The following is an 18,626-nucleotide window of genomic DNA, read 5'->3' on the forward strand; positions in this document are numbered from 1 at the left end:
CGTGCGTTCTCATTTGGAGGTGATCGAATTACAGTTTTCTAGCGAGAGCTACACGGGCTACCAGTCGAGAATTTCGCGGTAGCCGGGAGAGGAAAGTTGTGCGCATGTGCTGTTACCATGGCAACCAGAGAGGAGCAGCAGTGGCGACGTGCGTTTCGCCGTCGCCGAGGCCGCGCGTGACGTGACGCGGATGAGCAGTTTTGCGCATGCGCCGATACCATGGCAACCAGAGAGACCACACAGGTGCGCCGCGCTCTTCGTCGGCGCCTCATAAAGAAATAAATATACATACGCAAGTATGGTTCTCTATGGCCGCCTTGCCACACACCGCCCTATCACCGGAGCCGCACGTCGCATGCGCAGCATTGCGTATAAAAGGCGGATATATCATGGGGGGCTCTATGACAACCTTTGACACGGATGCAGACAAGGTGAGTCCAGCCGCTGCTAATCGATGGTATAGACAAGAGAATATATCTCTTCCAATCCTGAAGCTCTCGCCTGGCACTTGTCTACTGAACTAAAGAGAACGAGCGTAAGAAGGCGAAGAGAGCAGCGGAGACGCCGAACAGAAAGAGAGCGGCTTGCCAAATAATAATATTAATTGGTTTTTGGGGGAAAGAAAATGGCGCAGTATCTGTCTCATATATCGTTGGACACTTGAACCGCGCCGTAAGGGAAGAAATAAGGAAGGGAGTGATAGAAGAAAGGAAGAAGGAGGTGCCGTAGTGGTGGGCTCCGGAATAATTTCGTCCACCTGGGGATCTTTAACGTGCACTGACATCGCACAGCACACGGGCGCCATAGCGTTTTTCCTCCATAAAAACGCAGCCGCCGCGGTCGGGTTCGAACCCGGGAACTCCGGATCAGTAGTCGAGCGCCCTAACCACTGAGCCACCGCGGCGGGGTGCTTGCCAAACGGAGATGCCAGAATCCCGAGCGTAATAAACGGCGCATAGCCGCCGAGTTGGAGGCTATATGTCTGTCACTGCTAAAAATACAGCGACCACCACAAGCTCAGCCAGAGAGACGTACCTTTCGCTACGAATGTCCTGGCATAGCCAAGCTATGACACTGCCAATTGTTTTGATATAATTTTGCATATCCGCGCGCAAATAAGCTCGCTACGTAATGATCCAAGGCGACTTCGACATTTTCGGTATTTGGACATTTGCGAGGCTCTAACTCGAAGGTGGATGCTCACAATCTCCGCAAACGGCCCGCAATTTTCTTTTCCATTGCGGCGCGGTGGATAGGCCAGCAGTCTGGACTGCTCTTTGTGCGTAGTGTCGCGGACGAACGTCGTCACTTTGTCGTCGACGCCGGTGTACCAAATTTCAGACCATCGACCGGCACTACTTGTCCTGTCTCTCCCTGGAGCTGGAACCAGTCGGCCGTGGCGTCTAGATGTGCGCCTGCTGGAATGCTCACGTTCAAATGCGAGTGTGTCACATGCTTTGAGCTCCACACTGGTCGACAGTGGCAGCAACACGTGATGCGCATCGAAGACGAATTGGCGCCGGAATTGCTCCGGGTAAGATCTCGCGTTGCGCCGTCGCGTGTCAGATGACCTGATAGATACGGCAGCAAAAATTGTAATCTCCTAGAGGGCTGGCCACCATACGCCTCTTATTCCCGCACGGTATCATGAGCGACCGGAGCGGTACCAAGGCCTTTTATACCCCTGTCACACGGCGCGTGTAATGTCATTCGCAGGAAATGACAGGCAAAGTGAATGTCATTGCGACCTGACGTTTCCTGTCTACACGGCCATAGGAAATGTCATTTCACCGATATTTGCAATTGACGGCGATGTTCATCGGCAAACTAGGATGATAACAAAACGTTACAAATTATGCTTTTACTTTACGCATGTTCTGTTTATTGTTAGTAATATAATGCTAAAGATTGACAGGCTAATAAAAATATATTGGAATGCTAAAGGTCAGCAATAGTCCATAACAGAGCCGCTTAACTATCCAAAGCAAGACAGGCTGAAAGCCGCTTGTGATGCCTCCCGTAGTCGGCAATATGGCGAGCTGTGGAAGTGTTGGCGAAATTGTGACCGTGACGAATGACGAGCAGTTCAAGCGAGCATTAATTGTTCTCCAGATTCTGAAAATGAAACGTCGGAACCGGCTGAAGCGAGTGATCCGCGAAGACTACGAGGGATTTCGAACAGCGTCTGCTGGCCAATACTTTTACGGCGGCCGCTGTTTGGGCCTCTAATTCATCAGAAATTATCCGAGAAAGATGGGCTTTTAAAGAAATAATAATAATTGGTTTTTGGTGGAAAGGAAATGGCGCAGTATCTGTCTCATATATCATTGGACACCTGAACCGCGCCGTAAGAGAAGGGATAAAGGAGGGAGTGAAAGAAGAGAGGAACAACATTTCCAAGAAATGAAAACTGGCTTGAGGACACGCTGCCTAACCTGGGTGAATGTCATTTTAAGCAGGCCTTCCGCGTGAGCCCTGCCACGTTCAGGTACGAGGTGGAATTGCTGCAGTCAGTCTTGCAGCGCCAGGTCACGAACATGCGCAAGCCCATTACTGTGGAGAAACGCGTTGCCGTGGGATTGTATCGCCTGTGTTCCAGCGCTGAGGACAGGACAATTGCACATCTTTTTGGCATTGGCCGGTCCACTGTGAATACTGTATCCAGAGAATTCTGTCAAGCAGTCGTCAACAACCTTGAGAGCACCTGGCTGGACATGCCACGGCAGATGGCCGAGCACATGCGGGAGTGCTACGCCGTCACTGGTTTTCCGCAGGCCATCGGCGCGCTAGACGGGTGCCACTTCGCCATATCACCGCCCAAGAAAGATGCTGCCGACTATTACAACTATAAGGGCTGGTACGTTCTTTTACATTGCCTTTGAATTTGTTAATAGCAGTGCAGGGACAAAACAGTAAATGAGTGAAAACGGCATTAACCAAGAAATTCTTGTTTATAAGATTCCGCGACATTCAGGTTTCCTTTTAAAAAAATGTCGATTTGTTATACAGAAGCATATGCAGTATGTATACTGAAATGCAGAATGCTGCATCAGCTCCTTCACTGACAGATGAGCATTCTTTTTCTGCACGTGATAAATAGAACACAAATCCTCATTTTTGTTTGTTTTGCTTGATAAAAGCTAGCGTTTGTGCCTTTTTTCTCCTTCAAAGTAATGCAGTAAACATTTTCGATAAACCTACCAACCCAAACTGAAATACTAGTTGCTTCAGGTAGACATTCCGCTCACAAAAGAAAGCGTCGACCGGAGAAGCATCATTAATTTGTGTTTTTCAGGTGGTAAAATACATTGCCTAGGAGGAAACCGCTGTGAATTCAAATATTTCTGTATATACACTCCTGTTCTCAGTATTTCTAAACTTGATGTTGACAAAGTGATCAAAACTTTTTAATTTAATTCAGACAGTTTCTGCACCATGCTGATAAACACTTCTTACATGCAGGCACAGCATCATACTGCTGGCGATTGTTGATCACCAGTACCGGTTCCTCTATTTGAATGTGGGAAGCCCAGGCAGATGCCATGACGCCCATGTTTATGGGCGGTCCAAGCTGAAGAGAATTGTGGATAGTGACCGCTTCAATCCTCCAGTCTCCGTCATTGAAGGGACCTGTTGCACCAATTATTCTGTGTGACTAAGCCTTTCCACTCACATCGCATTTGCTGAAGCCATTTTCAAATGCCACATGCGGTTCGAAACAAGCTCTCTTCAACTACAACCTATCCAGGTCGAGGAGAATTGTGGAAAATGCATTTGGGCGAGTGAAGGCACGCTTCAGATTCATTATGAAGAGAATAGAGTGTAAACCGTCAAATGCAAAGCAGGCCACTAAGGCGTCCTGTACTTTGCACAACATCTGCGAAGCCTTTCGAGACAACGTGGACGAGCAGTGGGTACAAGATATGCACACATTCAATGCACTGTACCAGCAGCCGTCACACAACAGTGATGCATGTGCTGGAGACGGCCAGGATGTGAGGGCTGCACTTGCAGAGTATTTCTGGAAGCGGGCCCAGTAAATTTAGTGACCCATGAGGAGCTCAAGAACATACTTTATTTCTAATAAGGGAGTAATTACTCATTGGCATCCACCCAAGTGCAGCCATACGGCATTGGGTGGATGCCAATGAGTAATTACTTCCATATTACAATTATACTCCACCTTGGGGGATTCCCCTAATAATTTCCCCTAATCGTTCTAATAATTTTAAACAGATATAAAGATATAAATAACCCTACTAAGAAAGCATTGCATGAATTATTTCTTGAGAAATAATTCCTGACTTCTTCGTACCCAAGTACAGCTGTTCCCTTGTATGTTTTTGCAAATTTGTTTTTTGCACTTCTGTATTTTCATTATTGATGATTTTGTGCTTTTTGACTGTCCTGTTTTAGTGAAAACTGTAACCTGACTATATGTTCGCTTTTTTATTTTTGTGTATGTAAAGATTTTCAACTGTATCTGCTCCTTTTTTTCTGTGCATGTAACGATTTTGAACTGAGTCTGCCCCTGTTTCTTGTAACGGCTGCCTGGGCCTCGTCAAGCTGTATACCTACAGCTTTTAGTCCAGGCAGCCAGCCAGAATTTTCTGGGAAATAAGTGGAATTGAACTGAATATAAACATACTTTATTTCTCCAGGTATTTGAGGAGTGCATTCGTCAACTGTTTCTCGGTGGCTGTTTATCCTGGAGAATTTCCATCTCCATTCTCCTCAACTCCATTTCTTCTCTCCGGCTTCTTGTGAGGTCGGCGCACAACTCACGATTTGTGTTGACAAGGTCTTGTAAGAGGCTCTTTTGCGTGGCATGCCTGCTTGGCTTCGCTGTTTGGTGGCTGTTTGGTGGTGGTGTTTGATGGTGGCTGTTTGGTGCTGGTGTTTGGTGGTGGTGTTTGGTGGCTTCGCTGTTTGGTGGTGCTGTTTGTAATCTGTGGTCTGTGCTGGGTGCTGCCGGTAAAGGTTAAGAGGGTGAGAACAGGGCTGACGGTTGACATCTCGATTCATATGGTGGTGGCGAAGGTGGCTCGGAGACTGCAGCCTGAGTCATCGACGACTCGTCATCAGCTGGTGACGGTGGCTCCTGCTGCATGCTGTCTATTAGCTGAAAAAGAGAAAAAAATGTGTATGAAAAGGTGGCTTGCAATGACTCTCCTGGATGTTACTAAGGAAGTGAAATAGAGCTACGTGTTGCATGCATTCCTTCACCTCAGCACGCATAGTGTGCGCATTTCTATATCGAATATTCTATCCTACCCTAGCATTATGTGGCTGTGACATTTCTCTTATGCTCTTACCATGCCCAATTTGAATTCTTGTGCACAGTTTTACCCAGCCACAAGGGGTGCTGAGGGTGATGAATCAATAAACAAGCCATGTTTATCATGTGCCATTCCACCAGACGAACACAATAGATCATTGTGTCCTATACCTGAGAATTATCTCTTACTGGGTTTGCAGAAGCCCTGCATTATTCTACAGACGTGTACTTAACATTTCGACAGAGACGTTCTCGTCATCCACTGTTTCATCCATCAGGCTCCTATCGTTGATGGGCAGGCGACCAAGAAAACGGGCAATTTCTCTGTAATAGCGCCATGTAATACAACCTTGACCAGTTGTCTTGCGGCTAAGTTTCCTGCAAGAAAGGTATGCGATTTCTGCAATTTCATTTATATTCTTGAGCGGACTCTACAACATCACTGGTACTAGAAAAGCATTTAACCGTTGTTGGTATTCTGTCTGGTAGTGATATCTGCCCAGCAATATATTGCATCCATGCTACTTGCACAAGAATTAGTCAAATGCAGCTTTTCACATATTTAGACACTCCAGCAGTTTCGAATAAAATTAATTTCCCCGAGTTATTATAAGAAAACGGTGGTCGTCGGACGCACAAAGCCAAAATAAAAAAAACTCAAATGAACTAGTACTTCGAGAGCAGTCAAATTAACGGGCCTTGCAATAAAAAATTAAAAACAAATGCATTAACGATGCGTTTGCATACCGAGCTGTAGTTAATGTATCACTACAAAGTAGCGGCGCATGTGCTGGCGTGACAAAAGGAATCTACGGACAGATTGCATCACAGATTACTTAAAATAAGCGCCGTGTGAATGGCGGGGCACAGGCCGATTGTTCTTCAGTGCATCTTTTAAAGCGTGTGCGCGTGGTACCATACATTGTCCCGACCGCTGAAAACGGCACGCACACGGCGACGGCACCTTGAAATTTAGATGGTTTGGTTTATGGGGTTTAATGTTCCAAAGCGACTCAGGCTATGAGAAATGCCGCGGTGGAGGGCTCCGGAATTTCGACAACCTAGGGTTCTTTAACGCGCACTGATATCGCATAGCACATGGGCCCTGCCATTCGCCTCCATTGAAATGTGACCGCAGCTGCCAGGATGGAACCCGCGTCTTTCAGCAGCTGAGCACTTGTAATGTAGGACATAAGTTTTCACTTGCCGGTACCTGTTTCCGAGGTTTTCGATCTTCGATTTTATTTATTTGATTGACTTTTGCACACATTGCGCGCGAAGACATTCGGCCATGGCGACGTACACCTGCAGGTTGCGCTTCGCCGATATGATCTTCCCAGACTTTGAGAAGTACGCGCGTTTCCTCATCGGTCCAATGCGCCTTCGGCTTGCGATTTTGCGCTGACGAGGCTGTGCAGCTGTCTTCCATGGCAGATGGCACGCGAAAATGCAGTCACGCCAACCACGCTTCGTCCGCACTGCCAAAACCGAGAACGAGTTGCAAACTAACATGGCCGACAGGGACCGTCGGTGACTGGGAAGAATATAGTTGGACAAATTTCTTCAGACATTCTCCTGTACGTCAAAAAAATTTTCAAATATATTATAAGTGTAAACAGGTAAAGTTTTTATTGTTTATATTATGTTTTCACTAATCAGTTATGTAAATTTTCACCAAGTCGCTGTCGTCGAGATTACACAGGTCGCGCGTGCATGAGTTCGGGAAACTCATTCACTGGACGAATGTCGTTAGCTGTGAATCCCATTGACTGTGCCCCTGCAGCAGCAAAAAAAAAACGCCGTTCAAATGTAATGTCATTCGCTGCGAATGACATTACACGCGCCGTGTGACAGGGGTATTATTGCTGCTCCTGATCTCCTGAATAATTTTGCGCACACCCTCCGCGGTGGCTCAGTGCTTGGAGCACTCGGTTTCTGATCTGGACTATTTGAGTTCGAACACGACCGCGGCGGCCGCGTTTCGATGGAGGCGAAACGCAAAGGCGCCCGTGAGCTGTGCGATGTCGGCGCATGTTAAAGATCCCCGGGTGGTCGAAATATTTCCGGAGCCCTCCACTACGGCACCTTTCTCTCTTTATCTGACTAATATCTCGGTGTCCACCGAGATATTAGTCAGATACCGCGTCATTTTCTTTCCCCAAAAACCATTTTTCTTCTTTCACTCCCTCCTTTATCCCTTTCCTTACGGCGCGGTTCAGGTGTCCAACGATATATGAGACAGATACTGCGCCATTTCCTTTCCACCAAAAACGAATTATTATTATTATTAATTTTCCCCTACGCCGCGCTTCAGGTGTCCGCCGATATATGAGACAGATACTGCGCTTTTTCCTTTCCACACAAAAAACAATCATTATTAATTTTCCACCACCCGCCGCGGAGGCTCTCTGGTTAGGGCGCTCGGCTACTGATCAGGAGTTCCCGGGTTCGAGCCCGACTGCGGCGGCTGCGTTTCCATGGAGGCGAAAAGCTAAGGCGCCCGTGTGCTGTTCGATATCAGTACACGTTAAGGATCCCCAGGTGGTCAAAATTACTCCGTAGACCTCCACAACGCCACCTCTTTCTTCCTTTCTTCTTTCACTCCCTCCTTTACCCCTTCCCTTACGGCGCGGGGCAGGAGTCCAACCATATATGAGGCAGATACTGCCCCATTTCCTTTCCACCAAAATTCTGAGCACGCTTCCTGAAAGATAAGCCACCTCGTAAATGGCTTTTCATTCATTTCCGCTGCACTGGGCTAGAGCCGTTGATAAGAACAACGCCTTCATGTGACGTCACTGCGGCCCAAGAAGAAAAACACCGCTGCGCAACCGTTGTTCCATTGGCTACCGTTGGCGGCGTCGCTTTCCAGGAACCTCCAGGAACCTCGAGTAAAGTCGTATACGCTGTAATCGCGACCGTTGTGCCAGGACCTTGCTCCCACGCTCGTGTTCCGATGTCTCGGCTACAGAGGCGAGCGCTAAATGCGTATACATTATATAGACGCGACGCGGAAGCCAGCCATGCGGCCAGGTTATTGAACCGGCTGCTAAGACTCTCAGGGCATATTCGTGTGTCTAAATTTCAGTTTGAAAGAATCGCAATTTAGTTCTGCAAGAAATTAAAGGAAAAAATTTGGTGATCGAAAGTCAGTTATTCCTTTTCCAGGTGGGACTCGGCGTCTGTAACAGAAAGGATTGATTTCAACACGTTTAGCAAGTGGCGTTTGATTTTGTACTTATTCGAATCATTTTTCTGGTGAATACTCAAGTTGTGCTAAGATATATGTTAAAGGAGAGCAGGTTAGGTGTAGTGACTGGGAGGTGTTTGTGAATTGGGAGAGGTTTGATAAGGTGGAAGGCGCGGATTTCATGCGAAATGTCCACAACTGGACTTCGAAAACGGCACACTATCGGCTTGTGTATTGAATGCCCTGGAAGAACCGATGGAGGGGAGACTGCGGAAAAGCTGAATGGTTGACAGAAATGGAGAGAAAAGTGGCTGCTACAGCCACTGTAAGCGATAATCGCTGACAGGCCACGTGAATCGGACCCGCACGTGCGCGCAGACAAACTAAGTAGATCAGGAAGGCTTGAACAGGAATAGTACCAAGAGTTGATGTGCGGAAGGAACGAGTACTGTGTCTGTCGTCTTCGTTCTCGTCCTTTGCGCTGTGCATAAACAGGAACGGCTATGCTTAGGTAAGAAGTCTGCACACTAAACACAAATCAACCCAGATGGGTGTTTTTGGCTTGTCCTCTAGCGTTCTCCCAAATCGAGGTTCGATATACACCGTTAGACTTGGTTAGATATCGACCCCATAAATACGGAGGACTTACGGTTGGCGAAGGGAGCAGATTTGCTGTAGATTTTTACACCAAAAAATACGAAGCACTTGCGGTTGACAATGGGAGCATATTTGGATTAAGTTTTTACACCAAAAAATACGAAGCGCTTCCGGATAGCAATGGGGGATTTCAACTGCGGCGATACGCTGAGCGGTGGCTGCGGTGTCGTGTTTATGCAGGCGCCAAGATTTCGCAACGCCGGCATCCAGGAGGAGGAGGTGATGACAGCGGCCCGTTTTTCTATATTGCATTTTTTCTCCTTCTTACAGGGCTACTAGAACTGCTAACTATATAGGCGGAACGGTGCTAGTCCGTTAATCACAATAATCAGGTTCGAATGCGCTTTGTAATCATGAACAAAGCCCAATAGAACTTCAGTGTTGAGATATAACCAGCCCCGTTCCGTCCATGCCGTTACGAAGTAGTACTTATAGGAACAGGGCAAGAATGCTGGATACAAAGTGCATCGGACCGCTGCCTTCAACTTCTCCTCGATGCCTGCGTTGCACGATCGTAGCGCCATGCATACACACGACGTCGCAGTCACCTCGCAGCGTACTGCCGTACATCGCGGAAACAAAATGAGACCAGCGGCGGCGGCAAGGAAACGTCTTTAATCTGACTCCGTTGAGTATACGGCACTTCTGTAAAAAATTCACAAACCACGGCTCCGGCGCTAGCCGAAAGTATCTTGACGGGGTGGTTCGCAATGGGCAAGAAAAGCAGAGTTGGGGAGACGACAGGCAATGAAACTGAAAACAAGACCGTGGTAACGGATCTACGCGCCAAATTCCTGCAACACATTTTTTCTTGTTCTCGTAAAAGTATTCCATCTCTTCACTGTGGTCCAAAAACCGAATCCCCGAAGTTAGAGAACCTGCATGGTGCACAAAACACATGCGGGCAGCTCCACATTCGACAAATAATGTTTGCTATCTCTCTACCTTTAGAAGCTTTTAAAAAGAATGCATTGTATATTGTATCCTTAAAATCCGTTCATTACTGTGCCTTATTTTTGCAGTCCGTAATGGACATTTTTAAAGAAAATTTTTGAATTCTGTGCACCACTCGCGCATTGAAAATATTTTTCGAGCACTATATTCATTCAGTCTATAAGTCCTCAAAGTCGATAAAAGCAGAAGGATTCGCAGTAAGGACTACACAAAAGATAGCATGTAGCTTGTACTCCGTGGTTTTATTTTCTAACAAAAAATATTTCTTGGATTTTACCTTCAAAGCGGAAGGAAGCTGTGTATGTTTCAAGCACTTTACAAAATATTGTTACTAGCACGTCCTCAAAACACTGTTCGCAATTGAACTTGTGCATGCGACTTAAATTCATTCCATTGGATGTTCCAAAACACTGAATTACACAGACCACCGCTACAAATAGCACTGGAATATCACATATGTCAGTTACTAACCTACACACATATCTGAAATATTAACATTAGCACCATCAGCATTAAAAGGCTGCTTAACATGTCAAGCTTATTCAATTGAAAAGAAATTGAAGAGCCTGCGTAAAGTTAACAAAAAAAACACGAAAACCTGTAGATTACAATTTTATTATTTTAAAAGGAGGACAATAAAGAACATTTGAATCCACATTTCTTGGACAGGTATTGGATATAGGGACTAACTTGAAATCAGCACCTAAAAGTAATCAAAACGATACAATAGCAAATCTTAAAAAGCAATGCAGAGTTGACTTCAAAGCTTCTTCGCTACACTTCGGGCTAACTGGTGCTGTCAGATAAGATTAGCTAAAAAAATGTTATTGCACCAGACAATTCCCAGTGGCTAATTCTAAGTGGCTAACATCAAAATTCAGATCACAAACTACAGTAAAAGAAATACTAAACAGACATCCTCAAGCAGCCCACTAAATCTACTGTAAAATATTACAGGCATCCAACCTCTAACATTTGTTGTTTGTTCTTGAGAAACACAAAGGACGAACATAACCTTAAAAAACTTATAAAATACATTAAATTTAACACACAATCTCAATAAAACAACACAAAAAAAACTTTACACTCAATATATGGAGGCCTATGCTGTAGAGAAAGTTTATGTGCCTAGAAAAATATGTTAGCCACCCATCTGAAGGAGCCTGTCGCAAATAAAATGCAGCACTCATAACTTATATGGGAAAAATTAGAATACAGAAACACATGCACACATGCGTTTCAATCTAGCTAACAAGTAATGACTAATGCTGAAACACAAGGAATTAGTCAACCTGGTATTACCTGACCGTGCGCACTACAAGCAAAGCAAAAACACATGGGCTAAGGTCAAAGCGCTAAGGACACAGGCATTCTGTTTGATCGGCAGAAAGGCATTCATCACCTTCACTTTAGGACGAAGTGAATAAAAATTCCAGAAAAGTTCCCATGGCAATTGATCAGACTAAGGACTAGTAACTTTGTGATTAATTAAGTAATTGAATTTCTAAAACCTGTGTCTAACCACATATTTGCTTGAAAACTTAATTGTTCACCAAATCCATTATGACCATTATTTTTTTATAATTAAACGATATGTATAAATGGTAGCAAATGTGTCCTGTGGCAGAAAGGGAAGTCTATTAAAAACATAGAAAATTACAAAATGCTGACAGTGCTCCCAGGAAGCTGTCCGAGCTAGATGGAAAAATATTAAAAACAATGATTAGCCCATGCAGGGACAAGAAACCAGTGGGGTGATGATTCTTAGGGTGAACAGAATGTTGCAGTTCCTGTTTGTCATGCCTTTCCATGCTGTCGCTTAAATCGAGTACAGCATTTGTCAAAGTTTAGAGCCCAAGGAATTCGCTTCTGAGCCTTGTTGGCATCACTAGCATTCCAGATCTCTTGAAGGTACAGAAAATCTTGCCCTGACCACCATGAATGTTGGACATCCATGGATGCTTAGAGGCCTTTATACACGGCTCAGAAGCCAAACCCTTTGGCTCTGTAGTTTTTGACAAAGGCTGCACATCAGTTTTGCGGTACCCCCTTCCACGTGTAAATATGCATTTGTAGTTTTGTGTATGTGTAGAGCCATGTGAATGCGACATTCTTCAATAGCACTACAATTATATCAGCATGTACAAATAGGGCTCACTTTTGATGCTACGTTGTTTCTTTTGTTTCATGATAGTTTGTTTTATTACGTGTTATTTTTATTTCTCATGTTCGTTATGACAGAGCTTAATTTAGGAATGTTGTGTTCTGTCGTCCGCTGAGCTCTACCTTCGTGGAAACAATTATGTATATTATACGGGGGGGGGGGGGGGGGGCAGGCGGAGGGAGGGCGGGAACCCGTCATGCTGTCCATCTTTTTTCTCCAACCTCCCCCATCATGTTGATGGATATAAAGGCTATTACTATTAATATTTATTAGAAAACAATATACGAGGTGTTTTCCTACGGCTGTCTTGAGATGGAAGGTTGTTCGCAGCCACAAGGTCAGTCTTTCATATATATTTACCGAAACCAAACTTGCTAATCAACAAAATAAAGTGCGTTTCTCCAAGCTGCCTGCTGTGGGCTGGAGTATGCTTCGCCTAAGGAGAAAGAAGTAATTTAGGGGTTGCTTTTTTGATTCTTGCAAGTAAAAGTGAGCGGCCTGTTTTATTGCCAATTCTCTAAATTGAGGTTCCCTCGGCAGCCATCTTGAACGACTTCTGGCGGAGGCTGCTGCGTGTGAGACGTCAGTCCTGCTCATTCTTGTTCAAAGGGAAGCTCTTCAGTTGCGATGCGGCTATCAGAGTTTGTCATTTTCCGCTAAAGCGAACTTTTCTCGTGATTTACGAGTTGGAGTGGTGTTTCGAAGGACTCTTGTATGACGAAAGGCCCGCCTGCGCAGATGACGTGCTGCTGCATTTCAACCGGAACGCACAACGCAGTTCGCCGATGGCACCCATCCTGCCGCCTCCCGCAGGGGGTAGGACTGGGTTTGGCGGCCGAGACATTTGGAAGAGCTTCAACCTCACCTCCTTCCGTGCCCAGGTTGGCCCCACGGGTGGCAGTCGAGGCTATGAGAGGGTCACCGGTAAGTGCTGCCGTACTTTGCTCCTGAACCGCCAGCGTGGGCTGCAGACGAAGAAGCCCCGGTTCTTCTGCTGGGAACTAGAGGAGTCATCGAGTGATCGGTAATGGCGGAAGAAAGCGGAAAAATAATAAGAGCTTGTACAATTTAAGTACAGGTGACGCCAGACCCACAGACCGGCTTGTAAGGCGATCAGAGAATTCATGTGAACAACGTGTCTGTACGTTTGATATTTGTGGCTGCTGTATGACACATTGAGAGGAAAGCGATGGAGCGCATTTTAATGCATCGTAAAGCCTTCCAGCTCCGGAATACAACGTAGCGGCGTAGACTCAAGGTTGCCCGTGACAACCAATAGGTATTTTCATTTGGTTTTATGCCGAGGCAACGTATGAAATGCATGTGCGGTATGTGTAGCTGTTAAGCACGCGCACTCGTTCTTCGACTGGCGCTTCTCTACAGTCCGGCGCCCCTAAGCCTCACCTCGGCCAGCGCGTTTCGCAGCAGCCGAAGCAGACGAACATTCCCCCTCCGCCTTTGAGCATAACCATCCTCCGGTTACTGTAACAGCTGTCATTTCTTTATGATATAAGGATGAGGTCGAAAAGGAGCAGTTGTGTAGAAAGCAGCATCAGTGTGGACATTGTTGTGCAGTGTTGTATGCTTCACGTACTCAACAAGTGTTGGCGCCTAGGCCAGTCGGGCTAGGGCATCTCGTGGTGGATCAACGAGGAGCTCATCCGCGTGCTGCACGTGGAGCGGGGCAAGACGTACACGTTCGTGGTGGAGGGCGCCGCGGACGCGAGCAACTCGGCACGCTACCACCCCTTCTACATCACCGACAATAGCAAGGGCGGGGGATCCAATGAGGACCCCGCCGTGCTCGGCAAGAAGGTCCGCCGCTCTTGATAGCGCGCGCGTGTCAGGTGGTCCCGGCTGGTCAGCTTTTTTTTCAAATTTTCTTCTGAGTGGAAATCAATTCTCTTTGAGTATGTTTGTTTTTTTCCGGGAACATGAGGCGAGTGAGAAAATTGCATTTCAAAATTTTCGCGCCGGTCGATTCAAACTAGTGTTGTATACACCGAAAAGGGATCCGTGATCACCGCTTTGACGTGCCTGGTGGTGTAGCCTAGCCTCTGTGATACGTGTAAAACTGTGCACGCTGCACATGAGAAATGAGCCGGTTCTAGCTTATAAGAGCTCCGTGCTCTTTACGCAGCGAAGCACCTCTGTTGAAAGGCGCCGCCTGCTCTTCCTGTTGGTTCCCGAGAGTTTCCTCTGTTTCGGCCGCATCTCCTGCGCTCGCGCTTGGCCCTCAAAAGGGCTCTGGTCCGTAGCTATTAGCAATGTGCTGCGACAACTTGCGCGAAGAGAAGGATATAGCGGCAATGTGCACCGCGGCCTCACAAGCCGCTTGCCAGGCAGCCTGGATGCCCGCGGCTAGCTTCATAAAAATGCGCTAGTATGTTGTTTGCTCGGGTTCATATCATACTCTGGGAAGTAGAAGTTCAAAAAGAAGCAATATTGAGGGTCGTTGACCAATACAGAGATGCTGTATACAAGCATGATTTCTTCTCATAGCCGCTTTGCTGCTGTGGCACAATGCGGCTCGATCGCTTGGCGTCTGCTTTCTCCGCTGCTGCAGGCGTCGCGGAAATCGAGCATATTTTTATGTTATCATGAGAAAGGGTCCACAATAAGGCTTTGACGAGATTAACATCATGGTTACAGCGCTGGTAAGTTCCGAGACGCCCTGGCTCAGCTGCGGCATCGATGTGAAACCAGCTAGGCTTAGCGACTACTAGGGCAGCCAATGATCAGAGAGCGCAGTTCGTCGCCCGAAGCACCCGCGAGTGGCGTCGTTGCCGAAAGCTCAGCTCGCTCCCTGGTTGGTTCAGCGGTTTGCGACTCGCAGTTGCACGGCTAGGAAATCCATCAATGCGGCTGTTTGCGACTGTCGCTTTTCGACCAAAACGGTCGCGCGACCTCTGCGACTCTCAAGTGTGAATGGGCCCTTAATAACACTACGCTTCAATATTAGTACCCACATGGTACGCTACGCATGCCACGATACATGGAGATTGTGAGCATGGGATTGCGGCCGCAGTCATTATGTAAAGCCACCCTACCGGTGGTCGCCGGATGTGACGTGTCCTCGCTAGGCGAAGCTTCGCTTGTGGAGACGGAGTGTAACACATTTCATACGCTCGGGAAAATGGGAAACATATTATGGCTGAGCAGTTCGGGACCCCTTCAGTGTCCCCTGCAGTGCAAGAAGCGAGGTTTGGCTTTGAGCACGCGGCAAAGGTGAGTGGAGACTTATCGAACGACAAAGAATACAGAGGTTACGCCAAAGTGTGCCAGGGTAGCGACCAGTGAATGTGCGCGTCAAGGGTGGAATTTTCATTGCGTGCTCATGCCACAGACTTGGATTTATAGAGCTTTGCACGCAATGTGGTAACGTAAAAACAAAGCCTAGTTAGCGATAAAAATCATGTTCCTTCGCAGCGGGCAGCAAGATGCCCAGCTCTAAGGGTATGCATACATGACGGAAGCCAACAGTCACCGAAACCAAGGAGCATAGGGGATGTCTTTTTTTTTATTCCTAGTTTTTCATCTAAGGGAGAACAATAAAAGCAGGAGACTAAACATCCACACGCAGCCGGTGGGTTCCCTCAATGTTCGCTTAACCTACAGATAAATACCCCCGAAAGTAGAAGTTTGGACAGCTGTGGCCGTAGCTCAGTTGGTAGAGCATGGGACACGAAATTCGGAGGTCATGGGTTGGGATCCCACCGGCGGCATGTGGTAGTTTTTCTTCTGATCTATTGATCTCCCACTGATGAAAAGCTACAAATTAAAAAGAAAAGCCATTCTCTGTGCTCCTTGGTTTCGTTGGCTGTTGGCTTCCGTCATGTATGCCATACGAGCACCTATTTCCCCTTCACTTGTATGCTTAACATCTCTAGGCGGTGTAGAGAAATAGCTCTTTTGGCTCTTGTGACTACCTCTGGCTCTCAGCGCTGTGTGTGTCGCTTGTTCCTCGCTCGTACTGCCCTGTGCTCTGTATTTTCTTCAATTGTGAATCTGTACTGACTATCATTCTGTATTTTTCGCGTTAAAACTTTTCCCGTTCCTCAGCCAGTGAAGAAATTTTTAAAGAAATCTTTCTTTATTTATTTTGTTTATTACCAAATACCCTGAAGCACTAAAGTATTGTAGCAAGGCAGTGGGTAGAAGATTAAAGTGAAGAAAAGTATAATAATATTAGATGAAAAAAGGGAAGGAGGACAAAGGAGCAATGTATCAAGGCTACTGGAACAGAAAAGTAAATCAGAACAACAGTATATTCAGTCTGCAATTCTTGGTTTCAAATATTATCCTATAAAATACATCCCGATGAACACTCACAACTTCAACCAGCAACTTAAGTATCTGCGAAATGAACGATTTAAACATATACTCCTAGGTGGCTCAGACGACTGTCGACAATATTAGTGTAGTTTAGTTCTAAAAACACTGTTATTTTAGTTGCATAACGAACTGTGCATATGTTTCTCTACCATAAATATGAAGGAGAAAAAAAATTGATTCCGGTGAAATTTCTCGAAGGACTCAGAATAGCATCGACGAGCCTCAATTTGGACTTTCGTTTTGTCTATACCGCGTTTTAAAATGTGTTTGAGTGGACAGCTGAGTGTTTCTGCAAAAACATCGCCGTGGTTTAATTTATATGAAACTAATTCTGTCAATGAGCTGAATTTGTAGACACTGATATGTTTTCCAGCCTGGCTCGCATTACTTTCGAGCCACCACAATGCTGGTTGTGTTATGTATTTTCCATCTTTCTCTCAGGGCCATCGGCGGCTCGCCGGAGTTGTGCTCGACATTCGTATAGAGGTTGACGTCTCCAAAGGTAACTGACTCTCTGTTGAAATCGGGCCTTTCGCTCTCCGCTCCTGTCGCACTCCCAAGGGGGCGGCATTTCTGTTGCGGCAAAATGCCCGTACGCCGCCGCGCTGGCATAGTGGTTAGCGCACACGGCTACTGATGCGGAGTACCCGGGTTCGAACCCGACCGCGGCGGCCGCGCTTCGATGGAGGCGAAACGCAAGAGCAGCCGATGTGCTGTGCGATGTCAGTGCACGTTAAAGATCCACAGGTGGTCGAAATTATTCAGGAGCCCTGCAATACGGCGCCTCTTCCACTCCCTCCTTTATACCTTCCCTTACGGCGCGGTTCAGGTGTCCAACGATATATGAGACAGATGCTGCGCCATTTCCTTTAACTAAAAAACAATTATTATTATTATTATTACTTTTGTCAGTTGTTGGCACATTATCCAAGCTCAGGTTTGCAACGCCGCTTCCTGTGAAAATGTTATTCGATATTTAATGACAACGCAACTTAGCTGTGACCAAATCACCTGGGACACAACGTCGCGAACAAGCAAATCAAAAATATATATGTTGCAAACAAAAGCGATGACGGTTTATTGTAAAGATTTCATAATAAAACTTTGCTCTAGCCGCTTATTCACGTGCCCCTGTAGCGACTATTTTTTACCTGTAGGACCCGAGGCGCTTGCTATTATAAAAAAAAACTCTGCCCCACGTTCTCCCAAAAGCCCCCCCCCCCCCCTTCAAAAATAACCGTTTTTCCCAAGGGTGGTGAAAACGTCTGTATAGGGCGCGCGGTTACTCTTATCCGAGATTAGTCCCGTGGGAGCAATAGCAGCCGTTAGTCCTCGTGATCAGCTGCGAAAGGAGCAACTGCGACCACGTGCGTGCCATGTGCAGACTTCACGGACCAAATCCTTAGTCCTTGTCCTCAGAAGGACTAACAAAAGGACGAATGACAGAATCTGAGCCCTCTGCTTTGCCGTTACACCCCACACAAACATGGCGGCGTCCATCAAAGCAGGACCCCTCGCTTCAGACTAATTTGGTCTTCGTCATTGTACCTGCCTTTCCAGTGCATTCACTGGAGACAAATGGGTCACTGGTCTTTTGCTTTCGTCTCATTTTGCATATGACCAAATCTATAAGGGATAAATTGGCTTTGTTTTTCATCTAGAGTGACGATTCTGCCGCTGCTAGTCTTAAGAGGTGAGTCGGTTTGTTGGCAAAAAGGGTTCCCGTCCCAACAAGCATATGACGCCAATAGTGTGAGCTTACCGTCGCGTCTCTGTTCGTAAATGCTAAACTGAAAGAGCGATTTTGAGAAATGGCGCTAAATCCAGCAAAATAACCAGCGTTTAGCCTATATATGCGTGCATACGCCACGAGCGCCGGCAGATTTCGCTCGCTCTCGCTGCCGAATGCCCAAGTGTGAATGAGCCATAAGGCCCGTGAAAGCACCGCCGCTGTCCGTGCCGAAGCAGATAGACTCGTTTGCGAGAGAAAGAGCTTCGTGGAGCCGAAGTGGTCGGGCAGCTGAGAAATAATAATAATATTAATAATT

General features: G+C 46.5%; 1 protein-coding gene across 1 annotated transcript; it reads left to right on the top strand.

Moving 5' to 3' along the window:
- The first annotated feature begins 389 nt into the window (after positions 1-389).
- On the top strand, positions 390-3,655 carry LOC144125014 (uncharacterized). Its single transcript, XM_077658079.1, has 3 exons — positions 390-431; positions 2,460-2,857; positions 3,463-3,655. The coding sequence occupies exons 1-3, from the start codon at positions 390-392 to the stop codon at positions 3,653-3,655; spliced, it is 633 nt and encodes a 210-aa protein (XP_077514205.1).
- The last annotated feature ends 14,971 nt before the right edge of the window (positions 3,656-18,626 follow it).

This window comes from Amblyomma americanum, chromosome 1 (assembly GCF_052857255.1).
Source record: "Amblyomma americanum isolate KBUSLIRL-KWMA chromosome 1, ASM5285725v1, whole genome shotgun sequence".
NCBI lineage: Eukaryota > Metazoa > Arthropoda > Arachnida > Ixodida > Ixodidae > Amblyomma > Amblyomma americanum.